The sequence below is a fragment of the Petromyzon marinus genome, chromosome 5 (genome assembly GCF_048934315.1).
Source record: "Petromyzon marinus isolate PM22_M1 ecotype Great Lakes invasive population chromosome 5, UKy_Petmar_22M1.pri1.0, whole genome shotgun sequence".
NCBI classification, from domain to species: domain Eukaryota; kingdom Metazoa; phylum Chordata; class Hyperoartia; order Petromyzontiformes; family Petromyzontidae; genus Petromyzon; species Petromyzon marinus.
The window spans coordinates 9,824,333-9,841,116 of NC_133671.1; the positions used below are offsets into that span (position 1 = coordinate 9,824,333).

Consider the following 16,784-nt stretch of genomic DNA (forward strand, 5'->3'; position numbering starts at 1 on the left):
TGCCCCGTACTCTGAATGATCTATACCCTGCTGGCCTCAGTCTGCTGTGGACATGAGGCTTGCAGTCCCATACCTGTCAACCCCTTTTCAGTGCCTACCTTATTACAGACCAATTTAGAACTTATTGGTCACCCTGTGCCCTTATAAATCCCAGCCTTCATTCTACAAAGTCCCATCACAAGGGAGAAACACAAATAGACAAAAAAAATGTGTCCATATTGAAACGGCTGTACGTTGTATGGACCTGAAAACTCTATTTCCCTGTACAAGTATAAAGGTAAACCGCATGGGTTGACAGGTATGCAGTCATATCTCTGACCATTTCCTACACTTAAAATTTAAAAACGCACCTGGCTATCCGTAGAAATGCAACAGCTAAAATGGTAAAAAAGTGCTTAATTTATCTATATTGAACTTTTCTTCGGATAACGGCAATTATACGGTGTACAAAACTGCTACTGAGTTTGCCATATGCTGCAACATGTTTCAGAGTGCACAATTGAATGTGCGATTCATCACAGGTAAGCCTACAGTATGTAGCTGGTGTGAGCTCACCCATGTGGCTTATGGGAACCGAATAAATAATTTTGCATCGTTACAGGTAGCCAGGTGCGTTTTATTGTAAGTAAAAGTTAATGCAATGGTGATCAAGGATTGGACCCAGAGCCTCATGTGCCAAGTAGAGGGCGAGACACGTCCAATTTAGATTTGGAGTGATTTGGAGCTGGTAAGCTGCATGCCACATTAGCTCCAATAATATATAGCTGTTAAATTGATATTACTTGAATGTCAATCGACTGACAGGAACTCGGAAATGTTAATTGACCGTTGATTGAGTTATTGATGGAAATGAAGATTGGTGTAGCACTTCCGAACTGTAGAGCGTATGTCCAGTCCGGTGGCTACACATGTGTAGTGAGTCCAACTGAGTAGCAGACGTTGTTCTTTAGAGGCAACACATTTATTTAACATCAACACGTTAACACAAAGGGGTAACTGCCCCTTTACCAGATACAGCCGTGGGTGGTGACCACCCAGCTAACTATACTATACGTAGGAGTTACAGCTACAAAGGGTTGGACCCTCACTCGGATCCCCGACCACGTGTTGATGCCTCGCAGGACGTAGAGCCTCCAGCTTGTAGACATAGAGCAGGGGTGGGGAACCTTTTTTCTGCCAAGGGCCATTTGGATATTTATAACATGATTCGCGGGTCATACAAATGATCAACTAAAAAATGTGCCTGTTTTCTTTGGTCAAACATTTTATTAACTCACCTCTAATGTGACGGCTGGAACTGCTTCTCTTTGGTGAGGCGTGTGATGATGTTAGCTGGTATTGATGATGTTGCTGCTACTCGCAACTGCTTTTGCAGGTTTGCTCCTAGATTTATTGAATTTCGAGTCCCGCCTGCAGTTGCCTTGGCAGGGCCACACCAAATGATTTCGCGGGCCTCGTACGGCCCGCGAGCCAGACGTTCCCCACCCCTGCCCTGCAGAGACAACCTGCATGCCCTACGTGAAATATCCTATGATAGTTTAGAGCTTCTGAAATTTATTGAGGAAAATGAACCCAAGCTGATGGATGCACAAAGAGAATCCTACACAAAAATCTTGGAAGACATTGAGACTAAAAATGGAGGCATATTTTTCCCTTGATGCACCTGGTGGTACTCGGAAGACCTTTGTTCTCAACCTGCTCCTCGCTAAGGCTCGCCAGAGGGAGAAAATTGCCCTGGCTGTGGCATCATCGGGGATTGCGGCAACTCTGCTTACTAGAGGAAGAACTGCCCATTCCACATTTAAGCTTCCATTGGAAATTTCCCGACAATAAAACCCTGTTTGCAATATTTCAAAGGGGACTGCCCTTGCACAAGTCCTACTTAATTGTGAAGTAATAGTTGTGGGATTGTTGTATATGTAGGTTATGAAAATTTGATGTAAATAATAAAAATGAAATGAAATTTGGAAAGTTACGTAATTATCTGGAATTAAGTTAATTGTTGTAATTATGTGCATAAATTATGCGAATTTGACAGACAATCGTAATAATTTATGCGAGTGTATGATTATGCTAATGCGAGCCATTATGATAATTGGGCCCCGCCTCGCTGACGAGGCTCATATTATCAATCGGGATCATACAATTGATCGTATGAGATTATGCCAGTGTGATGCGAGTATGCCAGAGTAAGCTCCGCTTCGTTGTTTAATTTCGTATTAACGCTCGGCAATACAATTATTCTCACTTTAACATTTACTGAGTGGATTAGTGTGTTTATATTAGGTCTACAAGTTCAGATCTCAACGCAGGATACAGCTCTTATGCATGGAATTCCAGGAAAGAAACACCCAACTACTTCTGCATTAATAAATTTATTTTCTAACTAAACCATAACTCTGATCAAATATGTGAACTGTAAATCTTGGAATTTGCAACACAGTATCACGATAGTATCATCAACGACTGCGTTGTTTCACTTTGACAACGGCACATGTGATTCATTCCCCCGCGTAACGCGAGCTCAGTTGGTGAGAGAGTCATTAAAAACATGCACACGCTATTCTAAACAAAAACCTTAACTTTATAATATGCAAATTTGTATACTTGAAAATTGCCCACACCGTCCTGCATTCATTCATAGATCCATAAGCAACCCTCAAGGCAATTCTTATCACGTTGTTTCACTTTGGGTATCAGAGCAATTCATTCTTATGCAGCGTAACAATAATAACTGTTTTGATTGTCGAAAAGACAATCAAAACAGTTATTATCCCCAAAGGCACAAATATATCACTCGGTCTGCCGCCGATGCCTTCACGGCCACTGATGTTCACGGATTTGCTGATCAGGCTTCTTGCTAATGACTCGGGTATGTTTTGAGTGATCTGGATTATGCTGAGTAGGCCAGTGTTCGGAATTAATTCTTCGCGTCAAGCAGACGCCTGGTTTGTGGTGTGGTGGGGGGAGGATATACGACCGATGGTTGGGTTGAGCTCTCGCTCGGCGTCTCACGCCGCTGGGTGATGCGCTGCGCCGGCACGCTGCCCTCTCCTCGTGCTTCTCGAACGCTCTAGTGCTGGCCCGCAGGCGGCTGCAGGCTCCTTTCACTGCTGGATGAGCTGCGCGGCCGCTCCCTCTCCTTGCTGGTCCGCTGACAGCAGGCTCTCTCCGCTGCTGTAGCAGCTGCGCCGCTCGCGCTCTCTCTGTGGAGGCGTTCGAACGCGCTCCCTCTGGGTCGCTGACTCTTTTGCTCACGGGCAGCTGGTCAGGCTTTTTCTTCGGCTGGATGAGTCAAGTCGGCACACGCTTGGCCGCTGGTTCTGGCACTCTTGCTCGGTGGCGGTGATGGCTGATCTTCTGATGGTCGTCGTCTTCTTCTGCCGGCTGATGATGAGCTGGTCGCCGAGCTTGTCCGCTGGCTGATGAGTTGATTTCAATGCTGGAGCGTCCTATTTTTATGTCAAAATCTCTCTCCTTGGCTCCTCCTTACAAGGCGGAGCTCCTTTTGATTTAGCTGTGTGTCGTGGTCTGGAGTGTGTGTGTCCGTATGTATGTCCGTATGTGTGTCATTTACGGCCTGGTTCTCTTCGTTGTCCTCCTCTTTCCATAAACCATAAAAAAAATATGCTTCAAAAGCATCCCGAAGGCGTCCCTCTGTCTGTGTTACACAATCTGGAGGGAGGGGCGAGATTCCCCCCTGTATGACATTTTCCGATGCACAAAGGAAGGGTTAAGGTTTGTAAAGTTAACATTTATTCCATCATAGTTTTTGGTACCGTACCACTCGCAGTTAGGATTCTGTCTGTGACTCCAGGTATCTGCTTTTCATTTTCACGAGGATAGGATGCTCTCTTGAGCGTATGCATATTCTCGTCACGTGCTGCGGGAAAGACAAAGACGGCCGGGAGGCTCTCTCTCTCTCTGGCTAGCCCTCGGTTTAACGTCGCTCAAATATAATTTGGTTTAATGTTTAACAAGGTTGTGTTTTACCCCGTTATCCTGGCTGCTCCTCAGTTTTTATTAATTTCCGTCATTCTGTGTGTAAGTTTGATCATTTATATATATTTTTTTCCGATATCCTGAGCCAAGAGATAACCTCTCGGTTGTTGGAATTTCGTACTCTTTAGTGTCTGCAAGGTTATATAAACGGAATATAGTTTACGGTGAACCACGTTAGCATTAATGTTCTGTGTGATATTATGTGATTAATATTATTTTTCTTTAACTTAAAACTTGCTCGCCTGAGGTTTTGCTGACGCACGCTGCGCATTCTAAGGAATTCCCCTCCCCGCCCCCTTCTCCCCTTATCCCTCTCTGCTTGTGCGGGGTGTGCAGTCTGTGTCTGGCGTGTGGTTGTTTATTATGTCATTGCGCAGATGGCCTCGATAATTATTTGGCTCTGTGTTATTCTGCTCTCCCGCGCTGCGGGAAGACAAAGGCGGCCGGGGTCTCTCTGTCTGTAGTTTATCCTGGTTTCGTAAGCTTGAACCGTTTGATTAATCCCTTCTGGATAACCTTAGGTTTAATACTGCATCATCGTTATTGTTAATGCTCCCCAGGATTTGTGTTTTAACATTATATTAGCTTGCTCTCTGTCCGTACCCGGTTGGGACTGTGCTGTTATGTCATCATTTACTTTATTTTATTCTTGATGTCCTGAGGTTAGAGAATTCGTTTGGACTTAGGAAAATTCTGATTGCCATACGCTTCGGTCAGGTTGTGTAGAAATTATTAAAGATGAAAATAACATTTAGCATTGAATCAATAAATGGGTAATGATTCATTGATGTAGCTTGTGGCCTGGTTTTTAATTGGAGTGCGTGTGAGGATCGATAATGTTAGCTCATTCTCGTTGTTGAATTTTGAACTTTAACGTTACTTTAATAGGAATGAAGGGGGAAATTCTTTGAATCTATGTGCTGGCGTCCTATGTCTGCGGCTGACGGAAGGAGGGGCAAACTCTCGGCTGGGATTTCCCCGTACCTCTTGGCGACCCCGGAGTTTATGCGTACCGTCAAATTTTGATGTTTGTTTGCGAAATCGTCCCCTGGCAGTCTGGCGATTCCACCGATAGCCGTTAACCTTTCCTTCGCCCCCGAGTCCATTTATTTATATATTTTTATTGGTCTTTTTACGATTTCCATCTGTGTTTGCTGCGCTTGTCGTAGCGGTTGTTATTTATTTATTTTAAAAAACACACATCTATCGGCAAATTGAGGCTGTCAACACAACTTTGCAGGCTCTCCGCCACAATTCCAGGATTATGGGTGGTGTAACTTTTCTCATGGCTGGTGACTTCTGACAAACCTTACCTGTTGTACTTCGAGGAACCAAAGCTAATGAGTTAAATGCCTGCATCAAGTCATCATTCCTATGGAGGCACGTGATGAAACTGAGACTAACTACAAACATGCATGTATATCTCCATGGAGACGAAGAGGCAGGCAACTTTCCTGAAGCTCTTCTTGACATTGGAAATGGCAGTATTGTTGCTGACGGCGCATATGGACTTACCACCATGTCTAAAGGCATCCTTTCCACTTCGGAATAGGAACTGGAGGAAAAAGTGTACCCAAACATGCAACAACACTTTCAAGATGTTATCTGGCTATGGGAGAGGGCCATTTTGCTTCAAAGAATTAATGCTGTTCACAGAATCTATTCCATGCTGTTGCAGAAATTTCCTGGAGAGAGCAAGTCCTGCAAATCTATTGACTCAGTGTTGGACCATGATCAAATTGTTCACTATCCAGTTGATTTCTTGAATTCTCTGCAGCTCCCGGGTGTTCCTCCACACAACTGACTACAAAAAATTGGGGCACCCGTCTTGCTATTGAGAAACTTGGACCCACCTAGACTATGCAATGGCACAAGGTTAACTGTACATTCAAATGTTATCGAAGCCACAATCATTACAGGCAATTCTAAAGGTGAAGACGTCTTTCTCCCACGCATACCTATAATCCCAAACGACACAGTCTTTGAATTTAGGCTTCAAGCCCCCATCCAGCTCAGCTTTGCAATGTCCATGAACAATGCGCAAGGACAATCTTTAAAAGTGTTGGGACGGAATTTGTCAACTCTGTGCTTTTCTCATGGCCAGTTTCATGTTGGATGCTCTCGTGAAGGCAATGACAAATATTTACATGACTTTCCACCAGCAGGCAAGACCAGAAACTTTTACAAAGAGGCTCTTTTATAGCGGGGTGCGGCTCAGCAATAAGTGGCAGTTTCATTATTTTGTAGAGGCCCTATTTTGAGTTTCATTACTTTAGCGAGGCTCTGGCTTTGGTTGGGGGCGCGACTCCCCTCCCACGTGTGCTGCTTTAGCCCACGCCTGCTGGGGGGGGGGGCGGGGGGGGGCAGTTCGGCTGTCGGCGGGTGCTTGCTGAGCCGCGTCCACACCTCGCTGCCCTGTGTGGCCTTCACGTCGCTTCCTTCCCGGGTCTCCTGCCTGCACCCGCGCCTGCCGGCCACGATTTTGGCGGCCTGGCTGCCAGCGACTCTTGGCGATGGCGCTCATGCAGCGCGGCTTCCTCGCCGTCCCACAATCTCAACGCTCCATCCCCAAGTCTCCATGCCTGCCTCCGTGCCTGCCAAGTGTCTTGTCGGCGGTCTGGCTGCCAGCGGTTGTTTGTGGCACCGCCCGCGCGCTGTTCTTATTTCGCCACGGCCATTACCTGCCCTTGAAGAATGGCAAGTCGAAACACTTGTCATTGCCTGGAGAGGAGATGAGAGGAGAGGAGAGCAGAGAAAAGGAACAGAAATTACTGCAGAGCAGGGGAGAGGAAAAGAGATGACTGGAGAAGAGAGGAGAATATAGGAGCAGAGGAGAGGAGGAGAGAGGGCTGGAGAGGAGCAGAGGAGTGGAGGAGAGAGGGCTGGAGAGGAGCAGAGGAGAGGAGGAGAGAGGGCTGGAGAGGAGCAGAGGAGAGGAGGAGAGAGGGCTGGAGAGGAGCAGAGGAGAGGAGGAGAGAGGGCTGGAGAGGAGCAGAGGAGAGGAGGAGAGAGGGCTGGAGACGAGCAGAGGAGAGGAGGAGAGAGGGCTGGAGACGAGCAGAGGAGAGGAGGAGAGAGGGCTGGAGACGAGCAGAGGAGAGGAGGAGAGAGGGCTGGAGAGGAGCAGAGGAGAGGAGGAGAGAGGGCTGGAGAGGAGAGGACAGGAGAGGAAAGCAGAGCAAACGCCTTGGCCACAATATCTGGACTTGTTTTCATATAACAATGTATATATTTATGTTTATATGATTGTGGTTATGGTTGTACTTTATTAATTCCTAATTTCTGCCATTACATACAATACAATGAAACAAGAAATGGTAAAAAAAGAAAAACAGAGCAATGTAATACAATAACACTATTAGACATTATTGTAAAAAAAAAAAGTTCATCCCATGTGTTAGTGAGTTTTTAAAATATTTTAGGCAGGAAATTAGTTTTAAAATTAAGATTTTTTTTTTATTCTGGAGGGGGCCCAGTCCCCCTGGAAGATTTTGTCCCCCCCAATGTTGACTCCATGGCTACGGCCTTGTTATATTGTATCCGTGACATTTACTTTGATCAATCCAACTCGAATCAAGTTGATTAAAAGTGGTGTTTTGTTATTATTGTGTTACTTTGTACTGTTCATTGGCAAGGCACGAAATGGCTGAGGAAGAGGTTAATTTTAACATTGAGTTAATGGGATTAACAGGACAGGTATTTTTGCAGAGGTTACGTTCCCAATTCGGGTATAAGAAAAAATAATTGTTTTATATGTTTATTGTCAGTAAAATATGATTTCTCAAATTTACATATTGTTAATATAATTCCATATAAAAAAAATATTATGTATTATTAATAATATAAGTCATATTGTCTCGTTTATGCAGCATTATCAGGGGCTGTAGGAGGTACTACAGATGTTTTGGGCAGATGTTTGATGTTAGATATCAAAATGTTTCTTGTTAAATGTTCGTTAAATAATACGTAAATGACATGTTTCGATATGATAAGCGGCTGATATCACAAATTAGATTTGGGCTAACCTCCAGACCGAGGAATTCAGCTGTGGTGTTGTGACGTCGAAGGGTGTCTCTGATCGCGATTGCAGATACATAATTCTGAAGAGGTCTTTTGAAATAATAGTTTTGCCGTTTCACAGACCCCTGGTGTTCAGCTATTGTGGAATCACCAACTTCTCCAGAGGACAGAACAAAACGCAGAGTGTACTCATCGTCTCCGAACTGTACTCTTTTTTTCCCACACGCTTTCATTTAAACTCAACAATGTGTCTTGTTGTTGTAGTATCCTCAAATCTTGTAACTCAATTTTAACCCACTTCCCAACGTGGTATCGACTGCAAACTTGGTATACCTATGTCATACTGATGACAATACTATATTCTATCATAAAAAATTACAGATATATATTTTTAAACATTATTTTTTGTGTGTTATGTTTCGGTGGTGTAATTGTCCACGCTCAACTGACGTTGGCTGTAAATCACCACGGCCCCCTTACGTTATGGCAAGCTTCGGGGCCACTTCCTGGAGCCGTGGAGCTCTTCCATTACCAGTACATTTCATGAAAGCGTGTTTAAAAATACAGTTTTTTAAAAAAAATATTACTTATTTACCACTGTTGTTGCTGGCTATTTAGCCGACCTGTCCCCCCGAGCAAAGATTCACGATGGGAGGAGAGGGGACAGGGCAGACCGGCTAAAAGTAGCAAATAATTACCATTTTATCTTTAGCTCTAGATTTACGCTATAAAAACTAAATGTGTAAGTGATGTTACTCTGTGATCGCTCATAGTTGTACATGACAATTCAAATATCCAAGCTCCACGTGCAGACTTCATCAAATCGGCGCACCACGTGACGCTGGGCTGTAAGTCACGTGCCCCACTTCATGTGTCCAGAGAAAGGGATGGGGCCTAAAGTGTCGCCAATCTGCCCCAAGTTTCAAGTTTTCAAGTTTCATTTATTAGGTATAGCCCTGTGAGCCATGCGGCTCTTAAGTCGGGTGCAATCGCAACAAACAAAATATGATTCTACATTGCAGAAAACTATTACACCACAAGCAGACCAAAAAAAAGCTATAAAAACAATGTAACAACTGTAATCATAGGAACTGTGATTTTAAATTTAACAATAAACGATATACATAACACGTACGACAAAACCTGCAGCCATAGCTGGCAGCACGACACTCCCAGTGTATGATGTGTGAGTGAGTCAGCAGCAGCGTGAGTGAGTGTATGATGTGTGAGTCAGCGTATGATGAGTGAGTCAGCGTATGATGATTGAGTCAGCGTATGATGATTGAGTCAGCGTATGATAATTGAGTCAGTATTATGTTGAGTGAGTGTATGATGTGTGAGTCAGCGCACGATGTGTTAGTCAGCGCATGATGAGTGAGTCAGTGTATGATGTGTGAGTGAGTCAGTGCATGGTGTGAGTGAGTCAGTGCATGGTGTGAGTAAGGCAGTGTATGATGTGTGAGTGAGTCAGTGGATGATGTGTGAGTGAGTCAGTGTATGATGTGTGAGTGAGTCAGTGTATGATATGTGAGTGAGTCAGTGTATGATGTGTGAGTGAGTCAGTGTATGATGTGTGAGTGAGTCAGTGTATGATGTGTGAGTGAGCCAGTGTATGATGTGTGAGTGAGTCAGTGTATGATGTGTGAGTCAGTGTATGATGTGTGAGCCAGTGTATGATGTGTGAGTGAGTCAGTGCATGATGTGTGAGTGAGTCAGTGCATGATGTGTGAGTGAGTCAGTGTATGATGTGTGAGTGAGTCAGTGTATGATGTGTGAGTGAGTCAGTGTATGATGTGTGAGTGAGTCAGTGTATGATGTGTGAGTGAGCCAGTGTATGATGTGTGAGTGAGTCAGTGGATGATGTGTGAGTGAGTCAGTGTATGATGTGTGAGTGAGTCAGTGCATAGTGTGTGAGTGAGTCAGTGTATGATGTGTGAGTGAGTCAGTGCATGGTGTGTGAGTGAGTCAGTGTATGATGTGTGAGTGAGTCAGTGTATGATGTGTGAGTCAGTGTATGATGTGTGAGTGAGTCAGTGTATGATGTGTGAGTGAGTCAGTGCATGGTGTGTGAGTGAGTCAGTGTATGATGTGTGAGTGAGCCAGTGTATGATGTGTGAGTGAGTCAGTGTATGATGTGTGAGTGAGTCAGTGTATGATGTGTGAGTGAGTCAGTGTATGATGTGTGAGTGAGTCAGTGTCGGCTCCCTCTGCTCGTACCGTCGCCCCCCCCCCAGCTCCGTCGCCCCCCCCCCAGGCTCCGTCGCCCCCCCCAAGCTCCGTCGCCCCCCCCAGGCTCCGTCGGCCGCCCCCCAGCTCCGTCGGCCCCCCCCCTGGCTCCGTCGGCCCCCCCTGGCTTTGTCGGCCCCCTCGGCTCCATCGGCCCCCCCCTGGCTCCGTCGCCCCCCCCCCTGGCCCCGTCGGCCCCCTTGGCTCCCTCCGTCGGCTCCCCCAGCCCCTCACAAACGGCCCCCGCCAGCCGCTGCTGGGAGCGTCCCGGGAGCGACAAGGGAGCCCCCCGGGAGTGTCCCGGGAGCGTCCCGAGAGCGCCAAGGGAGCGTCCCGGGAGCGAGCGCTCCTCAGGCGTATGACCGTATCAGCCTGAACACGCCCCATTTCGTCCGATCTCGGAGGCTAAGCAGGGTCGAGCCTGGTTAGTACTTGTGACCCAGCAATCCACGTGCCACTCTCATACACTCATGTGTTTTAATTTTACCTGATATCAACAAAACATCAATTGCATGGATCGAAATTCACGTATTGGCTACGAATGGTACGAGGGTTATTATCCCTCATTTTCTCTCACCTCCTTCCCTTCCTCCCTTAAAATCCATTTACTCTCATCTTGTTCCTGAATCTCCCTGCCCCCACCCCCCAGCAACGATGAGCCCTACCCCAAACCCTACAACTACCCTAACTCTTATCACTACTTCTACATCACTACCTCAAACCCATCAGTACTGCTATCACTACTACCCTTGCTGCTACTCCCTGCCCCCCAGATACCACCAGGCCTACCCCAACCCCTCCTGAACCAGTCTCACCTGTTTTCCTGTCACCATAACTACACCACCACCACCATGTTTAATAACCCCACTCTTTATCTGAAACACTATCAGCGTATGTATTATTGTGCCCTGGAAGAAAGGCATGATACGCATCTATTCAAGATAAGAAATCCAGAGAAGAAAAATTTGCGGTTACTGGCAGAGGTAAACGGCCCCTAAAACCGAGCGCTATCAGTTTGATAGGTGACTCTTTGGTCTTGACTTAAAGCTTTTGTGACTTTCGGTAAAGTCAGGTGAGGACGATTGCTGTTTTTTTGCGATCGAAACGTCGTGATTTTTTTGTATTGTTTTTCTATCTACGTGACTTTACCAAAAAGACCTAAAGAGCTGACTGTTTGGTTTGAACAAAGTAGTGAGACACGTATTTTGGAGCGCCATAGATGAGCTATTTGAATGATACAAGTTTGTGTTTAATATTGAAGTATTTCGCGTTACTTGTTGAACATTTGAAGTGTATCTATACTTTTGATTTAAAGCTTTCGTGACCGCAGGGATTTCATATTCTTGGTTCTTTCGGTAAAGTCACGTAGAAGGGAAACAATACAATAATACAATTTTTATTGTTTTATATTTTTATTATTTTATTGTTTCCCTTCTACGTGACTTCACCGAAAGAACCAAGAATATGTATCTATACTCTTTGGTTCTTTTGGTAAAGTCTCGTAGGTATAAAATAATTGATTTATTTTAAGTGATTTATTTTATTTTACACCTATTTTATGTTACACCTACGTGACTTTACCGAAAGAATAAATAACTTATTTTATTTTCTACCTACGTGACTTTACCGAAAGAACCAAAGAGTATGGATTCCTCTAGTAACGAAAGCTTCACATCAAGATTGCAGTGTATCTGTGTATTGATAACAACGTAACAATATATCATTTATTATATTTTCAGCCTATTGGGGTTTGATTAGAAGTTTAGTGTCAGAGTCTTGCATCTTTGGTTAGTCTTTGTGAGATCGACATTACACGTTAATCATGAGCGAGTTATCTCTCCACACAGTTTGTAGATTTGTGCGTGTCAATCAGTGCATTCAATACACAATTCTACTGGAAACAATTACTGATACCTGAATTGCAGAACCAGCAATCTATTCTGAACACGTTCACTGCTACTTTTTAAAATCTTAATTTTATTTTACCAGGTAACGCCCACTGAGCTATATAACAAATTTTCACAAACGACCTCTGCTTGAACGTTTTGGTTATTTCGGTAAAGTCACGTAGAAACAAAAATAAATAATAGAATACGACGTTTCGATTGCAACACAAGCAATTCCTGCAGTCACGAATACTTCAAATCAAGTTTGACCTATGGTTTAGCAACCATAATTCTGAACAAAGTCTCACTTGCGTGAGGTTACCATTCAAACGTCGACAACTTGTGGTGTACCTGAGTGTGTCCCCCAAATCCAGCGACCATTTATCGCATATGGTCATCAAGTAAACTAGAGGCAAGGAAGTGATTACAAAAAAATGTTTAATAAAAAATCGGTCTCATTATCTTACATCCAAAACTCACGTATTTTTTTAAAATAAAAACAACATTGCTTTCATTTTCAAAACTCAGAATTTAAAATGTTCATAATTTTAAAGAGCATCTTGAACAAGCGTCAAGGTTACTTGATTGTCATTAGAGATCACCATAGGGAGTTAGCGATAATCAAACTCATCAGCAGTCATTACATGAAACAATACCATACAGTAGATATTTATTGACACCAACAGCTCAAATCATTTTCAGCATGTTCATTGTTGGGTTTACTGCGATATCATTTTTCATGATACGATCAAATGTCAATTTTCACGAGATGGAAATTATTGCTTTTGATCTTGTTGCATTTTTATTATTTTCATATGATATACTTGGAACAAAAAAAGGTTACTTTAATGCGCTTCAGCCGCAGTTCACTTAAGTTAAGTCTATACCTTTACGATCAGTGTTTATAACGCACATTTGCTGTCAGTTACACATTTATCCTGGTATTCACATTGTACTTTGTATAGCAGTTGGTATCGTACGGTGTGAGGAAACAGAATATATTAAAAACACTTGTCTGCTTATTTTTATTTATTTAAAGCTTTCGTGACTGCAGGGATTCATATTCTTGGTTCTTTCGGCAAAGTCCCCACAACGTGATATATTCCAGTATAGCTATTTCATGGCAGTCTTATATGTTCGTGAAGTTTTAATTTGGGAAATTATAAACCCTTTAAATATGGTATTCTAGCTCAAACTGCACGAACAGGTTAACGAACGTGTGTGATCTGCACGTGTGGATGTAGGTGTTATGTAGGCAAGTATCTACCGTATGTATGGAGCTATGAAAGTATCCTTTATACCTATGTTATAGACAATCGATAGAACAATCATTTAGCAAGTGAAACGCACATTGATGCACGGGCCACACATTCAGTCTTGCAAAAGATCTCCGATATGTCCAGAATTGTATCTGACGTTTTGCTCAACATGCTGAGAGATTTTTCAGGAAATTAATCAAGCAGAATTTGATTACGTAGCACGTGGAGTGAAAGACTGGACATCGCGCTGAACAACACGCAGTATAACTCAAAAAATATCGGAGAGCTATACAGCTACAGAGTCAATTGTGTGATATTTCCCTTCAATGCTGTTTCAGGATTTCCCCGTGCACGCAGACTCACGCGTCTTTGGCGCTTTGCTGTTCCACACGTGCTGTTTTTGTTCTGCTGCAGTTGATCCCAGTAATGACGCAACTCGGGTGGGAGAAACGCGGTGGGAGGTCACAATTTGCTTGTACGTACACACGGAGAAAGGTACTTTGTATGCGCTAAAACGACCTCCTCGGGGTGCAACGACCGGCTTGACATTGAGCTTTTCCACATAAACGTCTTCGAGGTACATTCTTGGAACGACACGAGACACCCGGTAAATTTGGGATGCCAACCACCCCGAGAAGACGTACCCTGTGCCTGAGCAGTACGGAACGTATTTCGTTCTTGGGAACTCTTCGGGGGATATGTACCACTTGCTCTTCTTGTTCCGATTCGGAGAGATGCTCCACTTCACGTGTCCCGTGAAATAATCAGGACGGGGTGGCAGCTCAGGCTTGAGAACGACCTTCGCCAGCACCTCGAATTTCACGAACATGTCGCTGTCCGTCTTCATGATGTACGCGGCATGCGGGCAGTGAGCGTACACCCAGTGCAGGCCCATCATGGTCTTGAGCGTCAGGTTGTCGTAAGCGTCCACAAAGTTCTGCTGGAGCAGGTCTCTGTGCTGATGGCTCTCGTCTTCGAGCGGCTGCTGTTAGTCGAGTGGGTCGGCAACAGCGTCTCATTGGCCAAGGTCTCCCGGATCACCTGGCGTTTTTCCAGTTCTCTGGGCACATAAGTGATGAGCACCACAAGGAAGGGATCTTTAATCCGGCAAATTTGCAGGCTCATTCAGGATGTACTCACACTCTGGGTCACTGTCCAGATTTTCACCTTTGTCATGACTGTTTTTCAGTGATGTTTCAAGATTATTTCTCGCGTTGGTTGAGTCTGAATTGTCCCTTGTGCTTAAAGCACGACGTCTATCAAACAAACGACTTCAACTTTCGACTTGACGCTCCACGGGCCACCCCGACAAAGTCACATAGACAATCACGATCAGACAGAATGCAGACAGTAGGTAGACCGGACACCCACAGCCCCATGGCCAGACCTTTCCAATGCTCTTCCTCAGCATAGCAGAGTGAAACTTCACGGTGGGCTTCTCAATTGACAGACGATCACAAGGCACACCAACCAGTACCAACTAATGGTGAAAATTGCGCACTGCGACTTGTAGCTACGGAACAAAGTTGTCCGCAGAGCTGTTAACTGAAATTGTTGAGGGCGAGCTCTCTTCTATGTGCACTAAAAGGTAAAACGTGTTAGTGGTATTGTCTGCAATACTGCGAGTTAATCATTGATTTCCAAAAATACACGCAATACCATGTGCTTTGAAAGACCCTGTTATGGGCGACTTTTTTAAAAATTATTGACAGCAATAAATCAAGGACCATATATATAGGCGAGCTTGCCCTCAGCAATGTTTAGCTAACAGCTCGTTAATGCAACTTTGTTTGACGACTATGACTCGTGTCGTGCCGTTTTCACCATTAGTTTTCGCTGGTTGTCGTGCTTTCATGGAGTGTGAATTGTGAGCTTTTGCAAATTGAGACGCCCACGGTGAGCTTTCACTCTGCCATGCTGAAAGAAGAGAGTAGGAATGGCCTGGCCATGTGGCTGTGGGCATCTGATCTCCCTTCCTGTCTGCATTATGTCTGGTCGTGATTGTCTACGTGACTTTATCGGCGTGGTCTGTAGAGCAGGGAATTTACAGTTTGAGTAGTTTGTTTTATAGACATCGTGCTTTAAACACAATAGACAAGAATAACGATGACAAAGGTCAACATCTGGGCAGTAACCCAGAGTATGACTACATCCTAAATGAGTCTGAAAAATGCCGGATTAAAGATCCGTTCCTTGGGAAAACGCCAGGTGATCCGAGAAACCTGGGCAAATGAGACGCTATTGCCAGGCATTGTGATTAAGATACTTTTCCTGCTGGGGTCCATACCTGCCTTGACCAAGGTCGACCCACTCGACTTACAGCAGCAGCTCGAAGAAGAGAGCCATCGTCACAGAGACCTGCTCCAGCAGAACTTTGTGGACGCTTACGACAACCTGACGCTCAAGACCATGATGGGCCTGCACTGGGTGTACGCTCACTGCCCGCATGCCGCGTACGTCATGAAGACGGACAGTGACATGTTCGTGAATCTCGAGGTGCTGGCGAAGTTCGTTCTCAAGCCGGAGCTGCCATCGCGTCCCGACTACTTCACGGGATGTCCGATGAACGACTTCTTACCGATCTGCGACAAGAACAGCAAGTTGGTACATATCTCCTGAAGAGTTCCCGGGAGAGAGATACCCACAATGCTGCTCAGGCACAGGGTACGTCTTCTCGGCGTGGTTGGCGTCGCAAATTTACCGGGTGTCTCGTGTCGTTCCAAGAATTTACCTTGAAGACGTTTGTGTGGGACTCTGCTTCGAAAAGCTCAATGTCAAACCGGTCGTTTCACCCCGAGCGGGCCTTTTCAACTTCAACAAAGTTCCCTTTTCCGTGTGTAAATACAATAACCTAGTGACGTCCCATCAAATTCCACCGCCCGAGTTGCGTCGGTACTGGCAACAACTGCAGCACGACAAAAACAGCACGTGTAGATAAGCAAAGTGACGAGGACGCGTGAGTCTGCCTTCACGGGGAGATCCCGAAGCAGTATTTAAGGAAAACAGCACAACATGGATTACTACGTAGGTTTTTATAGGTGTGCTGTACAGCTTGCCAATGTGTTGAACCACGTGCTGTTTAACATGATGGTCGATGTTTTGCTCTATGTGCTAAATCATAATGTTCTGTATCATTCAGCTTCTAAAAAAAGCTCTCAGCATGTTGAGAAAAGCGTCCAATATTCCGCACTACACACGGTACAGCCAGAAATCGCATTGGAGGTCTTTCGCAAAATGCATTGTGTGGCTATGTGGACTGTACATCAATGTGCGTCTCTCTTGACAAATCATTATCTCAATTAACTGTCGCATAGATACAGAGCATTTTTTCACGTATTCGGTACGTTCATATCTACACCACTAATTTTCTACTTTTGAACTGTAATCTCAA

The 16,784-nt window shown here is 44.7% G+C and overlaps 1 protein-coding gene and 1 pseudogene across 1 annotated transcript; one reads left to right on the forward strand and one right to left on the reverse strand.

The window, feature by feature from the left end:
- Positions 1–12,592: 12,592 nt before the first annotated feature.
- On the reverse strand, positions 12,593–14,772 carry LOC116939288 (beta-1,3-galactosyltransferase 2-like; annotated as a pseudogene).
- A 778-nt stretch (positions 14,773–15,550) lies between these two features.
- On the forward strand, positions 15,551–16,347 carry LOC116939289 (beta-1,3-galactosyltransferase 2-like). The gene is given in 2 exon segments (XM_032947497.2): positions 15,551–15,994; positions 15,996–16,347. Coding segments are annotated over 2 exon segments (780 nt in total). The 3' UTR covers positions 16,332–16,347.
- Positions 16,348–16,784: the final 437 nt, after the last annotated feature.